At 38.0% G+C, this 17,925-nt stretch overlaps 1 protein-coding gene across 1 annotated transcript; it reads right to left on the reverse strand.

Annotated features, from left to right (window-relative positions):
- Positions 1-207: 207 nt before the first annotated feature.
- tpo (thyroid peroxidase) lies at positions 208-16,388 on the reverse strand (the record flags this gene model as incomplete). Its single annotated transcript, XM_083684111.1, has 11 exons — positions 208-299; positions 1,772-1,921; positions 2,792-3,000; positions 3,476-3,713; positions 4,457-4,627; positions 5,350-5,608; positions 11,332-11,850; positions 12,483-12,689; positions 13,540-13,669; positions 15,094-15,226; positions 16,373-16,388. 11 exons carry the CDS (start codon positions 16,386-16,388, stop codon positions 292-294), a joined length of 2,040 nt encoding a protein of 679 aa, XP_083540237.1. The 3' UTR covers positions 208-291.
- Positions 16,389-17,925: the final 1,537 nt, after the last annotated feature.

A 17,925-nucleotide genomic window follows, 5' to 3' on the forward strand; every position in this document is an offset into this window, starting at 1 on the left:
GGGATAAGTGATGCTGAAATAGGTAAGAGCACTCATGGTTGAATTAAGTTGCAAGCTCTTAAAACGGTTTTCTTGATTTTTTTTAATTGATACATTATGGACATTCAATTGTATTACTTGTAAACAAACACATTGAAACATGCTTTTATGTATGACAATGCAAGGACAATTTTGCAGGACTGAAAACAAATGAATAATAACAGGCAAGTAAGAATAGATCGGGGAGACCAGGATGGCACAATTGGTTAGAATCCTGAATTTTCTTCATGGAGGATCTCCTGCACAACCGCCTTAGTTTTCTGGGGAAAAGAACAAACAGGCATAACATACAAATGATAATTCATTACCTATCTCATTCACACACTCCCTCTCCCACTCCAGAGGGAGTGCCTTTTTTATCTTGTCTTTCACACAAATTGAATCAACTAACCTATAATACACATCTCTTTCTTACTATAGTGAATGCGATTATCAGTGTTGCGATGTGTAACCTTGCCTATCAAATTATGGCTGCATCTGTAAGTACCAACATTTCAGGGATAATAGATGTCATCCTAAACTCTAAAAAACCTCAGTTTCTGCAACAGGTGAATGCCAAATACAGTGCCCTCCATATTAGTAGTATTGGAGCTAGCATTTTGCTTCTTTTAACTCTATATTACAACTGTTTGGATTTGAAATCGAACAATTAATATGTGGTCAAAGTAGAGATTCTCAGATTTAATTCAATGTTTTTTCTTATGGAGGGCATATGTACCCTAAGCCACAAGAAAATAAATCACACAAGTGTATGGCTTTTTTCAGTTGATTTGCATTTGCATTAGTTTACATGGGCCATATATGATTAAACCAACAGATTTGGCAGGTGCCGGCATGTGACACCACACTCCCACAATTATATCATATCAATTATATTGCACCATGGGTACCATTAGGGGGCAGCAAAGCACCAACTAGGCTGGATTACACAATTGAATATTTTAGAGTATAGATGTTGAAAGGCCTCCACAGTGACTATGCTGATTATGCAATAAACCATAATTTATTTTTCTATTTGAGGGTTCAGGCTGTATTATTTACTTATTGGATCAACCCTGGGCTATACAGCACCCAAAGACACTTTCATCAAAACTGAACTTAAAGTCGAGCATGTCTTTTCCTTATTTTCTACTTATTGATTAACCCAAACCAGCTCAGAGCACTACCCACACATTGGTAAACACAGAGAAGGGGGTAAGTAGTGGATAGTTATATCAACAAATAAAATCTGGGAACCTGCATAGTGGAAATGTTTAAATGAACAACGTGTTGACAACGACATCAGGATTTCAAGTATGGGCAAAAAACATGGTGACAGCTGTACTGTACTTTGGGAGATCTTCACATTGTACTGTATGTAAAGATGTGGTGAATTGGTTTGGTGCCAGCCGAATCATCCACACAATGCAGGAAATAACTTTCCCAACTGTGCAATGACTGTGCAACCCTTGCAAATACTGTTGCATGATTTCACATCAGGGTTAGTTTTTGAAGCATTTATAAGTGCATTTATAAAGCATTAATAACTGGCTCCTATTTGGCAAGCACCAAGTGAATATCGAATAATCTAAACTAATGAGTTATAACTGTTTGTAAATGGTTTATAATTGAATAATAAACTGGTTATAAGTGATTTATTAACTAATTCTGTTTAGGTTAGGATAACAAACTGTAAAGTCTGCTACAAATGCACCCCTAAGAGATACATTGGATAATAAAAGGAGTCACGTACCTCTACATTGAGGGGGTTGACTGCTCCAGCCACTTTCCGTGCAGACAATTTCAGCAGCACCCTTTAAACTAAAACCATGGTAACAGGAGTATGAAGCGACCAATTTGTCAGATGTGGAACAAAATACAAAATCGCCATTCTGAATCTTTCCTGGTGAACCACAGTGTATCAAGTCTGGAATTTAAACAAGATAAATTGAGGTATTTCAAACATTGCTCTATACTCAATGTTAACTTGAGTCCTACTTTAAGAAAGTATACCTTTAGAGGCTTAATGAAGCCATCATAAACCATTTTGTAAGGACTACATAGAAGTTTAGCAAATCATTTCTAAGTTAATGATATATCATGACATAATATAAGGACCTGTTATATCAACCTCTATAAAGTATGAATTAGCATATATGTGATATTTGAAGGATCGTTCTTATGTTTATGAAGGCTTCATTAAAACATTTAAGGTATACTTTATTTAAAGTGGTATGATGGCCACACTGGATACATAGAAGTTTCACAAATCATTTCTAAGCAAATGCCATGCTGTAAAAGGGGAGATAATAGGGCTATGTCACATTTCATAAAGCTGTAGATAAAATGACCTGTTATATCACCCTTTATAAGGTATACATTTCCGTATGTGATTTCTGAAGCATCTACAGTAGGCCTATATGTCCATAGAGCTAATGAAGGCTCAGAATCTCTCGAGCAGTTCATTTTGATCTCCCATTCTAGGATGAACCAAAGCCAACCTTGCTTAGCTTTTGAGACAAGGCAACCGAGGGATGCAGGGTGTTATGGCTGCTGGGTTGATGGGACATGAGAAAAAACTCTTCAGTTAGTATACATCCTATATTTGAGCCACCAATGCTACTGTTGCTTCATGATTGCTTTTGTAATTTGTGTCCAGAAGTGGCCACTGTTAAGCACCACAAAGAAGTTACCGACACTTAGATTAGCACCAAGTATTTCCAGCACCCTTGATTTAATACACATTATAAATGAGAGAGCAGACTTGTCACACCTTTGCTCGGATCCTCTCCCCAGGCATCCAAGCTCATCGATGGGATATCGTCACACGAAAGAAAACCATCTGGGTATTTCTCAAAAGTGAAGGGATCAAAGGGGACCTCTTTTACTTCACTGTTGTCACAGATGACACGAGACAGAGAATGCCTGTGAAGCTCTGCCCTCTGTTGCAGTGTAAACACACCCTCTCTCTCCCACCAGTACCTGAAACAATAAAAAAGTAACTGACTACAAGATATAATCAATCCAACATTATCTGAAGAATTACAATGATTACCTCTGATTTCACTCATTTCAAGTTATGGATTTTGATTTTGGATTATGACAAAGAAAATATGTTTCTGAATTGTTTAGGTGCTTTTTGGTCTCTGTGATGGGGTTTAATTTTCCCAAAATCTGAAAGAGATTTTGCCTCCATTATTCAAGTTGCATCCACCTGTATTGTGCCTGTATTGTAGGTGGCAGTTATGTGGTACAGTAATGACCAGATGTAATGATGCAAGCAAAAGTGCAATTTTTGGGGGGGATTTTTGGAATATAAGATTTTTAAATAGCACCATAAAAAAAAAATAAAAAAAAAAATATATATATATTATTATTATTTAAGCAAGTACCGCTCTCCCTAATTTCGGTATAATATATACTGTGATTTAACATGCAAATGCATAAAAAAAATGACCTGTCCCCATCTCGAAGCATCCTCATCTGCTTTCCAATTAAGCATGAAAAGAGAGGACCAGTCCTACAGCCATGCAGCGGTTCCTCCACCAGTCCTCCCAGCCACAGGTCAATGTTATCTGGGTGTTTGTACAGTTCCATTATTTTGACAACAACACTCGCGTCCCTTACAACCTTTCTGAAATCCTCTTGTGTATCTACCCTGTTGAGTCCACAGAACATCCTCCAATCATTATAACCTGGAAAATAATGATAATGTGCTTCATTATGCTGGCCCTTTCATAAAAAAACACGTTTTAAACAGATTTTAAATGTAGACATAATTTTTAAAAAATGTGGTAATTACTTCAAATCAACAATAAAAAATAGTTAAAGATTAAAAGCAAGTTTAAGAAGATGGGTTTTAAGAGGATTGTTTGAAGGAGGAGAGTGTGCTGGATTGTGGTTTGGGAGAGTGTTCCCAAGAGGGGGGGCTGCAGTGGAGAAAGCCTGGTACCCCACTAAAACAAAGATAATAATTCCAGACAATCTTGCTCCCCTCTGCAATTCATGTTATCTTTATGACTTTATAACAACATTGTTACACTGTTTTGTTTTTGGCAGAATCATTGACGATGGTACTAGGGGGGGTGTCTGAAATATTTGTGCTATTTTCAAGGCCAGAATTGTTCAGCGCACCTGAGGGTATATGACCTGCACATTGTCATGAACATGCCTCTATTACTACTACTTCGCTAATCTGAGCGCAGACGAGACAGCGCTCCTGTGCTGTGGTAATTTCACCTCTTACCGCCGACACAAATTGCCAATACACCTGTATTTGGACTTGCATCCAAATATTGCGCCAGCTGAAAATAGAGCCCTTGATGTTTTTGTTTTATGATATTGTTTCGTTTGTCATTATCATAAAAGAGAATCTGGTCTGAATCTGAATGGTCCACAGAAATAAGATTATGTGTGTTAGAGAGATGTTATGTCTGACCTAGAAGTCCATGATCTCGGCCCCGCTGTAGGTTGAGTGCGGCCAGGTCTAAGGCCTCTGGAATGTTGAGTACCACCAGCTTCTCAGTCAGCTCTTCTGTCAGTAGCTTGTCAGTAGTCACTGCAGCTGCCGGTGTTCCCAACAAACCTCGTAGCACGGGCTCTAGTCCACCTTTTATAGTGGAAAACAGCAGCAATCTACACAATGCCATAAACAATGGAATTCCAATGGAATTAAACCAAGTGGTATAATGCATACTTGTTATAACCATACAACCATACATACAGTATATGAGCCTTTATCTTATTATCAGAATCATGTGCTACAAATGTGAATCTTATGACATTTTCTAGATACTAGAAGTAAATTTACATTTACAATAAATATTAGCTGCATGCACTTTTGTCCTAAATAAGATATAAAAGGTGTTCTAACATAGTTACTCTGTCACAAGCTGACATGTATGGACGAGTATTAGAGTATTAATTTCTTTTGCATGGTTAATACTCAAAATCTTGAAATTTCAAGAATAAAGTGATTCAACATTATTTTTCAAATGAAGTTGACATTAAAATTTGAGAATATAGTCGAAATATTTTGAGAATAAAGTCAAAAAGTTTTTAAAGAATAAAGTTGACATTTTGAGGTGACAACAGGTGACAACCAGAGTATCATAGTAAAAGGTTTATGAATAAACGTCATTCGCAGGATTCTCCATCACTCTCCTTTTATGGAGGGGCGCTACAACATGTTTACTGTACACTTGTTTATTAATGGTTTCTAAACGGCGTATAAATTGGCGTTATTATAAAGTGTTACCCAACTGTGTAGTCTGTATTTAGTATGCCATAGTGCACTAGTTCCAAGAGTAGACATCATGAGAGAATACCGACCTTCTTTGACTAATCTCCAAGGACTGAAGAAAGTGTTATGCAGGCTCAAAGAGGAGAAGCGATCGTGTTCCTGGAAGCTCTCGTTGAGTCTCCTGAGAACCGTGGGTATAGTGGCATGGCCGAATCGGAACGCTGCAGTAGCAAACACGTTGGAGGCTGAAGGGTCTGTAGTTGGATCATAACCCCCATAGGGACCAATGCTAAGATCAAAAGCCTCTCTTCCAATGATTTTTGGAACATAATCCCTTATGGTTATAATCTGGGAGAGAAAAACAACAGAAAAAGCAAAGAATAGACCTTTAGATACTGTATATTCCAAAAAAGGAAAAACATACAACAAAACAACTCTTGCAATCTATAATTTTGAGATATGAGAAGCATTAATTTCCAACAGTTTAGGGTGGAATAGGTTACCCTCAGGTTTCAAATGATCTCAGTTGATAAGAAGGAACTTTAATGTGCTGCCCAAGTCATCTTCGACGGTGTATACATTCAACTGAAAAATATTCCCTGGAGATGGTATTTTGGAATATCCTGAGCTCAGAGATATGATTGTACCCCTGTGGTTCACCTCCGAAAATCTCATCTGCCCTCATCGCTATTTATAAAGGCCGTGGTTCACCACCAGAATATCAACAAACAGCCTACCATACCCACACATGCGTGCACACACTCACACACTCACACACACACACACACACACACACACTCACACTCACACTCACACTCACACACACACTCACACTGACACTCACACACACACACACACACACACACACACACACACACACACACACACACACACACACACACACACACACACACACACACCAGAAACGTTGCAGTGCAGCCTTGCTCTTCTCACATTTAGTGGCATGAAGCTCTAGTGTGGCTGGCGACCTCACTATTCAGAGGAAACAGAATTTAGCAGCTATAGAGAAATTAGTTAGTCAAAACAATTGCCTTTGGGTCATTCCATGTCAAATCAATGAATAAAAGATGATTTCGAAACCCTCCATCTCACATTGTCCTGAAATGTTTTTTGTAGATAGAAACAGAGTATAAAAGTACAGATAGTTTCATCCATAAAAAGTAAACTAATTAATTGTACCCAAATTGGCCATTTTTATTTTGTGGAATCATATAATATTGAATAGAATTCAAACCCCAAATCCAATTTGGACCCAAGTCCTATCTGATAATGACTAAGATATGAGGAATCTAAAACAATGGTCAAAAGTCACCGATGAACCTTCCAAACCCTTTCTTCTGAACATTTTACTGGCCAGTAAGGAATATCAGTTCTCTATGGCTGACAAGTAATATGAAGCTGCAGCTTGGAGTTTTGTTTCTTCATACTATGTTATGTAATGTATTTCTGGTTAATCGGGTAATTTGGAGGTTGGCCTGTCCAAAGGTATTAATCATTGAAGTTGTGTGCCTAATGTCCCATTATACAGTACAATAGTATCAGAGTATGTCCACTAGATGGCGGTGTCCTATTAGGTGAATAAAGTATGGACGTTTTATTGAATTTACAACTTTACATTGAAATGATAATGATTTAAACATATAGAGTAAATAATTAAAGTTAGAACAGTTTATTTATGTCACATTCAATACAACATATCAGGGATAAAACTATTTCTACAAAATAATAATGCAGGAATACTCTCAGAACAATCTGAGATGGTGGGTGTCATGGCTTGTTGATATTACATGGAATGACCCCTTTGAGTTGCTAATTTTTACTTCTCTTATACAAGACGTCAGACCCATGTTGCCACGTTGCCTATGGGTGACAAAGCTTTCTCATCTCCTGCTCTTTGCCTGTGGAATGCTCTCCCCCAATGTCAGAGCTGCTGACAGTTTTGACTCTTTTAAGATCTTGCTAAAAACCCACCTGTTCAGGCAGGCTTTTAATGTATAGGGCTTCATGTTATGTATGTTCTGTGATTGCCCTCCTATATTTTTATTTTCATATTTTTCACATGTAAAGTGCTTTGAGTCCATGAGAAAGTGCTATACAAATTGAATGTATTATTATTATTATTATTTAGATTGATGGGGCCTGGGCTGCATTTAGCCTTATAGATCCTTTTCTGACCAGTCTAATGCTACTTTGATCCAACTGGGATGGCTGAGGGACAAAAGGCTTTAGTAGTCTGACTCAGTGGTCTGAGTGATTCCTAAGCACATGTCAGGGTTATACTGTATTCCTCTGTATAACCCTGTACAGCAAAAACACAATTGCCTCTCTTTGTGATTGTGCGCTCAAATGGTATTTTTAAAGATAGAATAACATAAAGACAATTCCTTTCAGCTTACTTTGTGTCTATCCAGGACAGGTGGGCGAAGCTGTTTTTATTGGGTTTATGTTAATGAGTGTCTGATAAGTCTTCTATCACTATCAAGATTAGTGTCTTTCTATGACACAAGTATCAGAAAAAGAAAATATGCCATCCCTGAATATTAATGGCTGATTCCCAATTGCTTTATTCCATTACCGATACATTGTTTCCAATTAAAAATCATGCTGCTAATGTTGAAACAAAACTTGGTTAAAGCTTTCAGGATGCAATAGGGTTTACACAGATATTTTATATTTTTATGTTTTTCAGGAAAAGGACAAATAAAAGGCTCCTCATATATTATACTATACTTCCTCTCAAATATGAAAACGTACCCATGTGTATAACACCTTCTAACCTTGAGGATGACTGCAGAACTCTGCAGCATTTAGGTTATACTCTTTTGACATTCAAAACTGATTATGTTATCTTCTTGAAGAAGATAAGAACTGAATTACATAACTTTGCAAACTTTGCAATTAAAAGTGCACATACTGTATCAGGTCTGTTTTTTGAGGCAGAACGAATTTAAGGAGTCTGTTCTGCATTGAGTAATGAATGACCAAAGACCACTTTTAAAAAGCCATTTTTTGTACTTCTATTTCAAACTCCAGGGTTCTGACACAGAGCAATTTGATAATGCAGAGGTTAACCTCTAACATTAGCTATACAAGGAAAAACATTTCTTTTTCTTTTGATAAAGGACCTGGTTATTATTGCCTATTGTAATGAGTGTATCAAACGAGCCCTATTTAAATGACTGAAATAAGTCACCAGCTGTAGTCAGTCATAATGACTCATAAGAAGTTAAGAGGCCATGCCACAAAGCAAATTTGATTGACACAACTTTCTACATCATCAAAATTGATAATTCAAGGTGCTGTATGTATATTTTTGACCCAGCAGATTTTGTCACATTTTCAGAAGACCCATAATAAATTCATAAAAGAACCAAACTTCATGAATGTTTTTTGTGACAAAGAAGTATGTGCTCCAATCAATCCATCACAGAAAAATAAGAGTTGTAGAAATGATTGGAAACTCAAGACTGCCATGACATACATGCTCTTTACAAGTGTATGTAAACTTCTGACCACAACTGTATTAACCGTTTGAAATCTCAATTTCAATGGGGTCAGAGTTGAGTCGTCCCAAGCATCCCACTTAGCATTTACATTGAAGCCTCTTATGAGGTTGTTCTGTGTCACCTTCTGACCCATTGCAACAACTTTGGGGTTGGTTGAACTATTGGTATAGTTAAAAAAATGTTTATCTGGGAGGAGCAAAATGTATGAGCAGGATTTAGCCCCTCTCCTGTCACTATAGTGACACAAAAAGTATTTCTGTCTTTCCCCCAATATTTAGGCCTACCTAATAATGTAGAATGATGTGTATTTAAGGGATATACACATTATTTGGAAATGAATTCATGTATGTATTGATTGCATAAATGCCGCAAATGTGCGAAGTGCAAATATTATGATGATATGTCACAAATACTGAAATAACACGATTTGGTTTAAATGGTTCACATGGAACATATAGTTTGGCTAAACTCAATTAAAAGAATATATAAGACACGTTAAAAGCGGCAATTGGAAATATACTGAATAACAACAAGAAATGTGGCAATATGTCTTACAAAATTTGTTAGAGAATGAATTAATACATATTTAGAAATAGTATTGCAAACAGATTACAAGGCCCAATGCGATATAAAGTTAGAACTGTTTCATATTACCAAAATAACAGCTAAAAATGTAATTTCAACAGTAAAAAAAGACAAACAAAAGACTTAATACACTGTTCACACTTACGACTTCATGCATGCAACCCACTGAAATCAAAATAAAAAACTACTTTTTCAAACAATGAACTTTAAATAGGAAGAGAGTAGGAAAGGGAGTGTCAATGGAATTACGCTGCCTGGTTGGAAGGCAGGTAGCTCTGTTACAGGTGTGCACAGGTTTCTCTCTGTAGGATTGGATTTGAATGGAGTGGGGCTGGCCTTTTCTACACTGAAAGGAAATGCATTATATTCTTCTTCTGCTTCAATTAATTTGAAAAGAACACATGCCTGAGGTCAGGCAGTGACTTTTTGTCATGAGACATTGTGCAGTTATATTTGAAAGATATACACATAATTTGGAAATTAATTCATGAATGTTCTTTAATTTTCAGACATAAAATGTCACTCCTTGACGTTCTATCATGAAATGTTATGATTAAGAGGTTCTGATACGGATCTCCCGATTGGAAGACATGCACCTTAGCGTGCTCCGCTTTTTTATTTTATTTTCACTGAGCTTGCGCATTGATTTTTTATTTTATTTACGACGTGCAACAATGGAGAATGACACATGAACAGATCATTGGAACAGATAAGCTGACAAAGTGCCCACAACCTTGTGGCTTTTAGCCAAGGGGTTTTCAAAGCCACTCTCTTTGTTTGAGATGATCAGCCTCAGCAAGGCACTGCACAGCTTCGGTGATTGCAGCAGGTGATTTGGAGATCAGTGATTATGTGCAGCGTCTTGTTCAACCCAACCATCAATTGCTGAAGCTGTCTCGGAGGGAAATAGACCTTTGCAAACTGTGCGTGATCCATGATCAAATCATGTTCCGTGCACTGTCTGTGCCCAGCGTGAATAACTTGTCTTCTATGTCCCACTCCTTACAATTTGATGTAGGCCTAGTTCTTGTCATAGGCTGAAGAGATTTGACAGTTAGTCTTGTTCCTAAACTACAGTAATTAAATCAGAAACATGGGGGACTTATTATTCCCTTTGAATTTGTGTTGTTGTAGGTCTCAGGTGAGAAGATCCATGCATCCCACCCCCATTGTATACAGTAGTTTGTCATGTTGAATACCATGGAAATGGGGGAGTAGATACAAGTGAGAATACGCTGGTATAGTGGAACTGGTATCACTGGAGACACCCAAACAAACATTCAACGCAGCAAAACTGACATGGAAATGGTAATATTTGGCTGCTAAATGTACTCCCACCATAATATAATTGAATATTCTTCATTATTTCGCTTTCCTCATCATCCCAGAAACAGTGTGTTAACTTGCGCAGGTTAGAAGATTTATTTTCAAAAAATGGTTTAAGCTAGTGACTGGTCACATTAGCCATGTTACTTGTAAGCACACATTTCTCAAATATCAAATACAAATATTTTATCATGCTGAACAATCCATCTTAAATATATAGTATCCTATGGAGCTTTATTATACAAGCTTGCTGTGTTTGTCTCCAGATATTTTTGTTCTCATTGTATTCTTTGATTGTGATGCAATCACTTTACCAGCGTATAGTTTTTACTTATTTATGTAATTTACCTTTATTACAGAGGTACACACCTGGCTGAATTGTTATTGGCTGAAAAGATGCTAATAAAAACATCTTATTATTTTGTGCTTTCTCTTCTTTGTAAGACAACTACAACCCAACGTAGAGTTTGTTTCATTGAAAACATCTTTAATTAGGGCTAAATTTGACCAAACCAAAATTGTGATTAATTTGTGATTAATCACAGCAAACAATACGATTATCTTACTTATTATTATTACTTTTTTTTAAAACGTTTGACAGCCCTAGTTTCCATCAAAGACAGTGGGACTTGCCTGGTGCAGAGCTCCAATGATCTTGCGGGTCTCTTGATATATGATCTCTGAGCTCCAGTGGGGGTTGAGGTCCTCCAAGGTCTCTGCTATACGGTTGTGTTCCCTCACCCACAGTGTGTGCAGAGCTGACAGGGGCAGGATCTCATTCACCCTACTGTCTCCAGCCAGGAAACAGTCCACCCTCTGCCCTTGGGGATCGGCTGGGTTTTGAAAACATGCAGATGGGCTGCTAGAGACAAAAGGCAGGTACACTCTGCCGCTTTGGTCTGTGAATGCAGAATTGACGGCCAGTTGACCCTGAGAGCTTGACAAGTTTCGGAGGGCACTCTGTAAGAATAGGGTGTGGCCATACACAGTAGAGGCATCCAGGAAAGACGTGATTGAGTTCATTTGTTGCCGCTGTAGCACTTGTTTGATGTCAGCCACAGCAGCCTGCACATTGCCAGCAAAGCAGGCGGGCGACGAGCGGAAAAATGGCAGACAGCTTTTGTTCCTGGACAACATGTCATGAGGGAGTGTCTGCGTCAGAGAGAAAATAATGACAGACTATATTTGAATAAGAAATGCTATTCATAATTATCTATGGGATATGAAACTCCTCTAAGTCAGCAGTTATCTTTACAGTCTGACCAGCTGTCATAGCAACCAAATTAAAACACTACCTGCGTCAGAATCATGAAATTCAATATCCATCTGATTAAACAATTAAATACAGATGAAAACACAATGATTGACTCAATCATCCTGTGCTCAGTGCAATGCAGGGCATACTGTATGTGGGGCAATTAGATACTGTAGCTTGAGCTTCAAAACTTGTCCAACTGAGACTGATTTTATTCATGGTGACTGTATATGTATTATAGAAGCACTACATTTACAATTTAGATTTTGAAAGATTATTCCAGTTATAGGCCTAATGTAAAATATGCTGATTTGAGAATGACATTTTCAGTACCAAGTTAGAATTGACAAAAATTCAATCAGGGGACCCTGTCTTTTCCCATTGTACTTCTTACAACAGCAATACATTTCTTCTTTCTTTCACAAAAATATGTATGTAAAATGTGGAATGTAAAAGAAAGAAATCTCAATAACAGGGAGAGAAAGACAACTGTGATTGATTAGGAGAATCATATCATGTGAGGGGTTACCTCAATAGGGAAGCAGGGATTTATGTTTTCACATGTCCTCAAACAGTCCAGTCCTCCCAAAAAAGCAGCTTTGCTTGTGCTTTGAGGAGTGAAGGATATGTCATGGTCTATGTACTGGCCCCAGTCCACCAGCATTTGAGAATAAGCATAATCTTGCACAATTCCTTTCCTGGTGCTTGGCATCATTTTCTTGCTGACTTCCCGTACCTGTTAATACAGTGAGAACATGAAGCATTGACTCAGAATTGGTGATATGTTGCGGTCACCCATTTTCATAGAGGAAATATAACACAGAACTGCAATGTCATAAACTATAGTTTAACTTCATTTGCTGTCATTTCCAGGGAAATCATAGGACTAGACAAATACTCTTATAATGGATCCCTAGATCACCAGCCTTTTTGAAAAATGGTCTTGGTGACTGTGAGCCATGACTGTGTGTCTTCATAATCATGACCTACTGTATAATGAATGAATGGTCTCATCTTTACAAAATCAGTTGATGCACAATGCCGGCAGGCAAATACATGGCCTACTTTCTCAAAAAACAAAAGTGAAAACTGAAAGAAATGGTAGTTTCATAGAGGTATGAAGATGACAATGACAACTGTAATACAGTTAGCAAATTGCAGATTGTGTAGGCTACGTACTGTAGTGTGTTACATATTTAATGAGGATTTCCTTCATTACTTGAATTTGTTGTGATTCAACGAAATAAGCCAGTTGGCTGAAATGTGAATATTAATGCAAGTAAGATAATCTTCCTGTTAGCAAAAAACTTGGTAATAACTTACTATGGAAGATAGAAAATAATGTATGTTATTGTATAAGAAATAATCAATATTTTTGCACCTGGCTCCTGAATGCAAATGCAGTAGTATCATTACACTATTTACATATCTGCAGTTATTTGAATGCAATGAACTATACTGTTTATTTAATAGAAAATAGATTATGCCCAAAAAAATAATGGCCCTTTTTTATGAGACTGCATCAAAATGTAATTTCTAAACCCAAACATGGTGTACGTCCTGCAGTCTCACACTTTAGAGATTACCAGAGGAAGTTGGAACCCATTATAGAGTTGCCCACGGTTCCAGCCCTTGGGTTGTCTTTCTCCGTCTTCATAGTCTGCTGGAAGCCATCTGGCCAAGGCACTGTTGGCTGCTCCCCAGAGAGGGTTTTGCCTGAAAAACATGTCTTAGTATATACAAAATATCCCATAATAGAAAACAGGTGTGTACTGTATGCCATCTTGGATTGCAACCTCACACATTTCATCCCAAATTTACTTGCCAACCACTCAAGGTTTTTTGCAAGCTTGAATTAGAATCCAATTATGGTGCTTAAAAATAGTGCTGATTGGGTGAAAATTAACATAGTAGAAACATATCAGAGACCCATGCCTCCAGGGGATTCAATTTGTAGTCAAGTCAGTTAAAGTAACAACAAATTCTTTCTGAATAGATGAGGGAAAATCCACCATTTTCTAACCCACTCTGTAAGGTGTTCCTGTGGCTAAGTAACAGGTGTTGTGTCCTTCAAATTTCTATAAACAAACCTAATTTGTACATGTCCATTCATGTAATTCCTTGCTTAGCACGATCATATTGCAGATTTATTGTAATTTAACTGATTAACTGTTCTTCCTCTAGCCAATGGTATAATTCGTTGTGGACTTTTGAAGGTCCTCTTATTGCAATGACATTGTGGGACCTCATATACTTGATGAGAGGAGGAAATACACCTGATGCATTCCATAAATTAAGTTGATTTCCATCTACAGTATGAATAGAAGATGTTGATGAATCTTGCAAATAAATTATGGGAGTGTGAAGAGAGAACAAATTTGTGCTAGTACAAGTAACAGTTTGTCACAAACAAGTATTTTAAGAGTAGAATTATTGTGTGAGGAACTAAGCATAAAACACTGATGAGGAATGTTGAATCAACTTGCAGGCTATACAGGCAACCAATGCTGCGACCGCAGCTGTTTATGTCATTATAAGTGTACACAAATTCAGGCAGCTGATGACAATTTAGTTTACCTCACCCACACTGGTCTCTCAAAGTAATTAAAGTTGACGTATTATGATTGCAAAACCAAGGATAGATATGACTGTGTTTACTGGGGCATGCCTATGTTAATGCACACACCACAATGGTGTGCATCTGCATATTGACTGTTCATCATTTGGTTCATCGTTTGGGTTGTATGGAGGCCACTATATCTGTATGACCAACTGGATTTGATTCTGTGTTACTTGCAGGCTAACAGTTAACAAGACTGTTAGCCTGTCAAGCTAAAGTATCAGCATTAGCTCCAAGGGCTAAAACAAGTCTTCCGGTCTCAAAAGGTTTCTCATCATCACACTAGCTAAGTTAACCAAACCACTTCAGCTCTATCTGCAAACAGCTAAGATTTGCAGGGACAATATCGGCTTCAACATTCAGTTATCACTGGCTAATTCAAGGGATCTGGGTGGACAAGCTGCCCACCATGTATCTTGAATTCAAGCTGCCCACCATGTACCTACATCCAGCTTTGCTGACTCAATATGTTGACATTTTACTCACCAATCAATGAAACGACAGAAATGAGACCAGATACCTGTTATTGCAGACACCGGATATGGAACGATACTTGTTGTATCGGCAATCGGTGTGACAGGTGGCAGGGTGTATGGGAGGAGGACATCCTGAGAGGTCTGCAATCAGCTCCACATCCTCCAATGACAGGAGTTCTTGAGAAGTGACAGTATTAAGTTAATGAATGCAAACAGTCTGGAATAGACATCCTAATTAGGTTCCTGCACGGCCTTTGCAAAGAACATCCAAGCATCTATACGAAAGATTATCTTTTACATTTAACTGTAAGTTGAGTGCAGATCCTCAATCTCTTGGCTGTTCCTTGCCATGTCAACAATGGACTCTGGAGAGGTTAACTATATCACAACTTTGATTAGCCAAATTTAGCAAAGTATAAACGTGGCCCTTGGACTGCCATGACAAGGCTAGTACAGCAAGATCATGCAAATGCAGTATGATTTGAATCAAAATTCGACTATGCAGTACATGTACCTGATTCAGCGAGAGCCCTTTTATATCTCCGGCTGGCTCTGTCCTTTAAAATGTGCAGACTTGTTTCAAAGACCTCTGCAGCTCTGGAAATCTCTTGGGTCTCAGGCTCCGTTCTCCGATGAAATGTTAACATCTGCATCGGGGAGTGGGGTGTATTGTGTCTGTGATTAAGAGGAGTGGGTCAAATGGGGGAAAATGTGGTTCCCTCTTACATTTTTTCTCAAGGGCATCCAGACATGAAGCATTGGCAAAATTAATTATGATAGGAAATGGGTAATTACCTTTTCTTGGTGTGACATAATGCCTTGTCTACCATCTGAAGGCTCTCTTGAATTGAGGAAATTATAAATCTCCCATTGTCAAATGTACCTGGAGAGTGTACTGTATCATGTAATGTGTTCACAAAACATGTCATAAACAACAACAACAACAACAACAAAAAGTCACAGAGCAACTTTGAATACCGAGAGGAGCAACCAAATCCACTCATACAGGGAGAACTCAATTTCTCAGTTTCTTCTGTAGGGCAACCTGCCACGGTGATCATTTTAATATGTAACTGTGTGGCAATCACACAAGTTTCAGTTATCCCTGTGTACATGGCTTTGGTTGTTCCTTTCTGCCAGTAGATCGTATTCAAACTATTGCTTTAAGAAAGGGAAACTGGAGCTTTGCATTTGTAGTAATTCCATTTTGGAAGGGTAATGTTTAAAGTTCACATGACTTATTACATAGGAAGTTCACCCTGGTAATGTCATCTCTGCAAGAAGTATTCAAAAATCCCTTGGACCATTGCAAAATGTCTGTACCTTTATCAACTACCATTTCGACATACTTAAAGGAAACACTCTGTTCTGTGCCAGTAACTTTGACCTCTTCTAGAGAATCTCAGGAAAAATCAATATACCTTTTTAATGAAACCAGAGTTGAGCATGAGAACACAATTAGTTACCATATCGTTCTCTCTGCATTTTTATTTACAGAGTATGACTTTTATTGACATTGATCTTATCTTTAAGAGGAAATCATGATATTCCATGGAGGGGAACGTAGATATTGAACCCAGTCCACAGAGATGTGATACAGTATACAACTAGAAATACTGTAGAGGGAATCTCCCCAGGCAAATACAGTTGTAATGAGCTTTCAAAGTCATGTCAATCTCGCTCTGCACACATGTCCCATGCACAGACAATACGGACAATGCCAATAATTATGATATTACACATCAGATATGCATTTTTCCCTGAGGGAGAAGTGTATCTCCGAAAAGTGTCAATGGTGGCAAATAAACATTGTTACAGGGAAGCTGCCAGCTAGAATGTAGTCTTCACGTGTATTCCATGGACTGAGCAGCACCCCTTCTGCAGATCACTGAATATGTGGGCTTAACCACATGTTGAAGCACCTGCACCTCTTTGTTACTCTATTATTAGCTAAGTTTATCTCTGCTATTCATAACTAGAAAAAAAACAAAAAACATTACCATTATATTCACAATGGGTCTTGAAGAGTTACTGTCATAATTCAGCTAATTCAAGTTTGAATTCCTCCTTTATTCTACCATTTATTTTGTATTTTATTTTAATAGTTTTTTGCAAAATGAGCAGAGGTGCAACAGCTTCACACAGGTACATCTAGTTTAATTTCTTTTATTCCACTTTTATTCTACCTTTAGGGTTAGTTTGTATTTTATGTTTTACTGTTTTTGAAAAATAAAACAGGATGCTTTATACTTCTAGTTGAATTTCTGTCTTAGTACCTTTGGGGTCTGGCCCTTTGCCAGCTTTAGTTAGGCTGACTGAATAATCACCTACTTTGCATACATTAACTTGTGGGACAACTGCAATTTTCCATCTAGCGTCACATGCTTTTGACTTGCAATAACTTTGCTCTCTTTGCCAGCACTAGATTATCTCAGAAATTCTTTCCCATTGTGTATAATTGAGAGATTATGCAATTAGTAATTAGAGTCAAACCTCTTCTCAAGAAGCCAACACGTGCTGTCTGTAACCATCTCTTTCAGAACAATCTCCTTGACCCACATCAATCTGGCTTCAAGGCTACGCACTCCTTGCTGTCACGGAGGCCCTTCACACTGCCAGAGCTTTCTCCCTCTCCTCTGTTCTCATTCTTCTGGACTTGTCTGCTGCGTTTCACACAGTAAACTACCAGATCCGTCTCTCCACCCTTTCAGAGCTGGGCACCTCAGGCTCTGCACTGTCCTTGTTTGTATCCTACCTGGCCAATCGCTCTTACCAGGTAACGTAGAGAGGGTCGCTGTCCACACCACGCACCCTCACCACTGGTGTCCCTCAGGGCTCTGTCCTAGGGCCCTTATTGTTCTCTCTGTATACCAAAT

The sequence above is a fragment of the Argentina silus genome (genome assembly GCF_951799395.1).
Source record: "Argentina silus genome assembly, chromosome: 13".
Taxonomy (NCBI): Eukaryota; Metazoa; Chordata; class Actinopteri; order Argentiniformes; family Argentinidae; genus Argentina; species Argentina silus.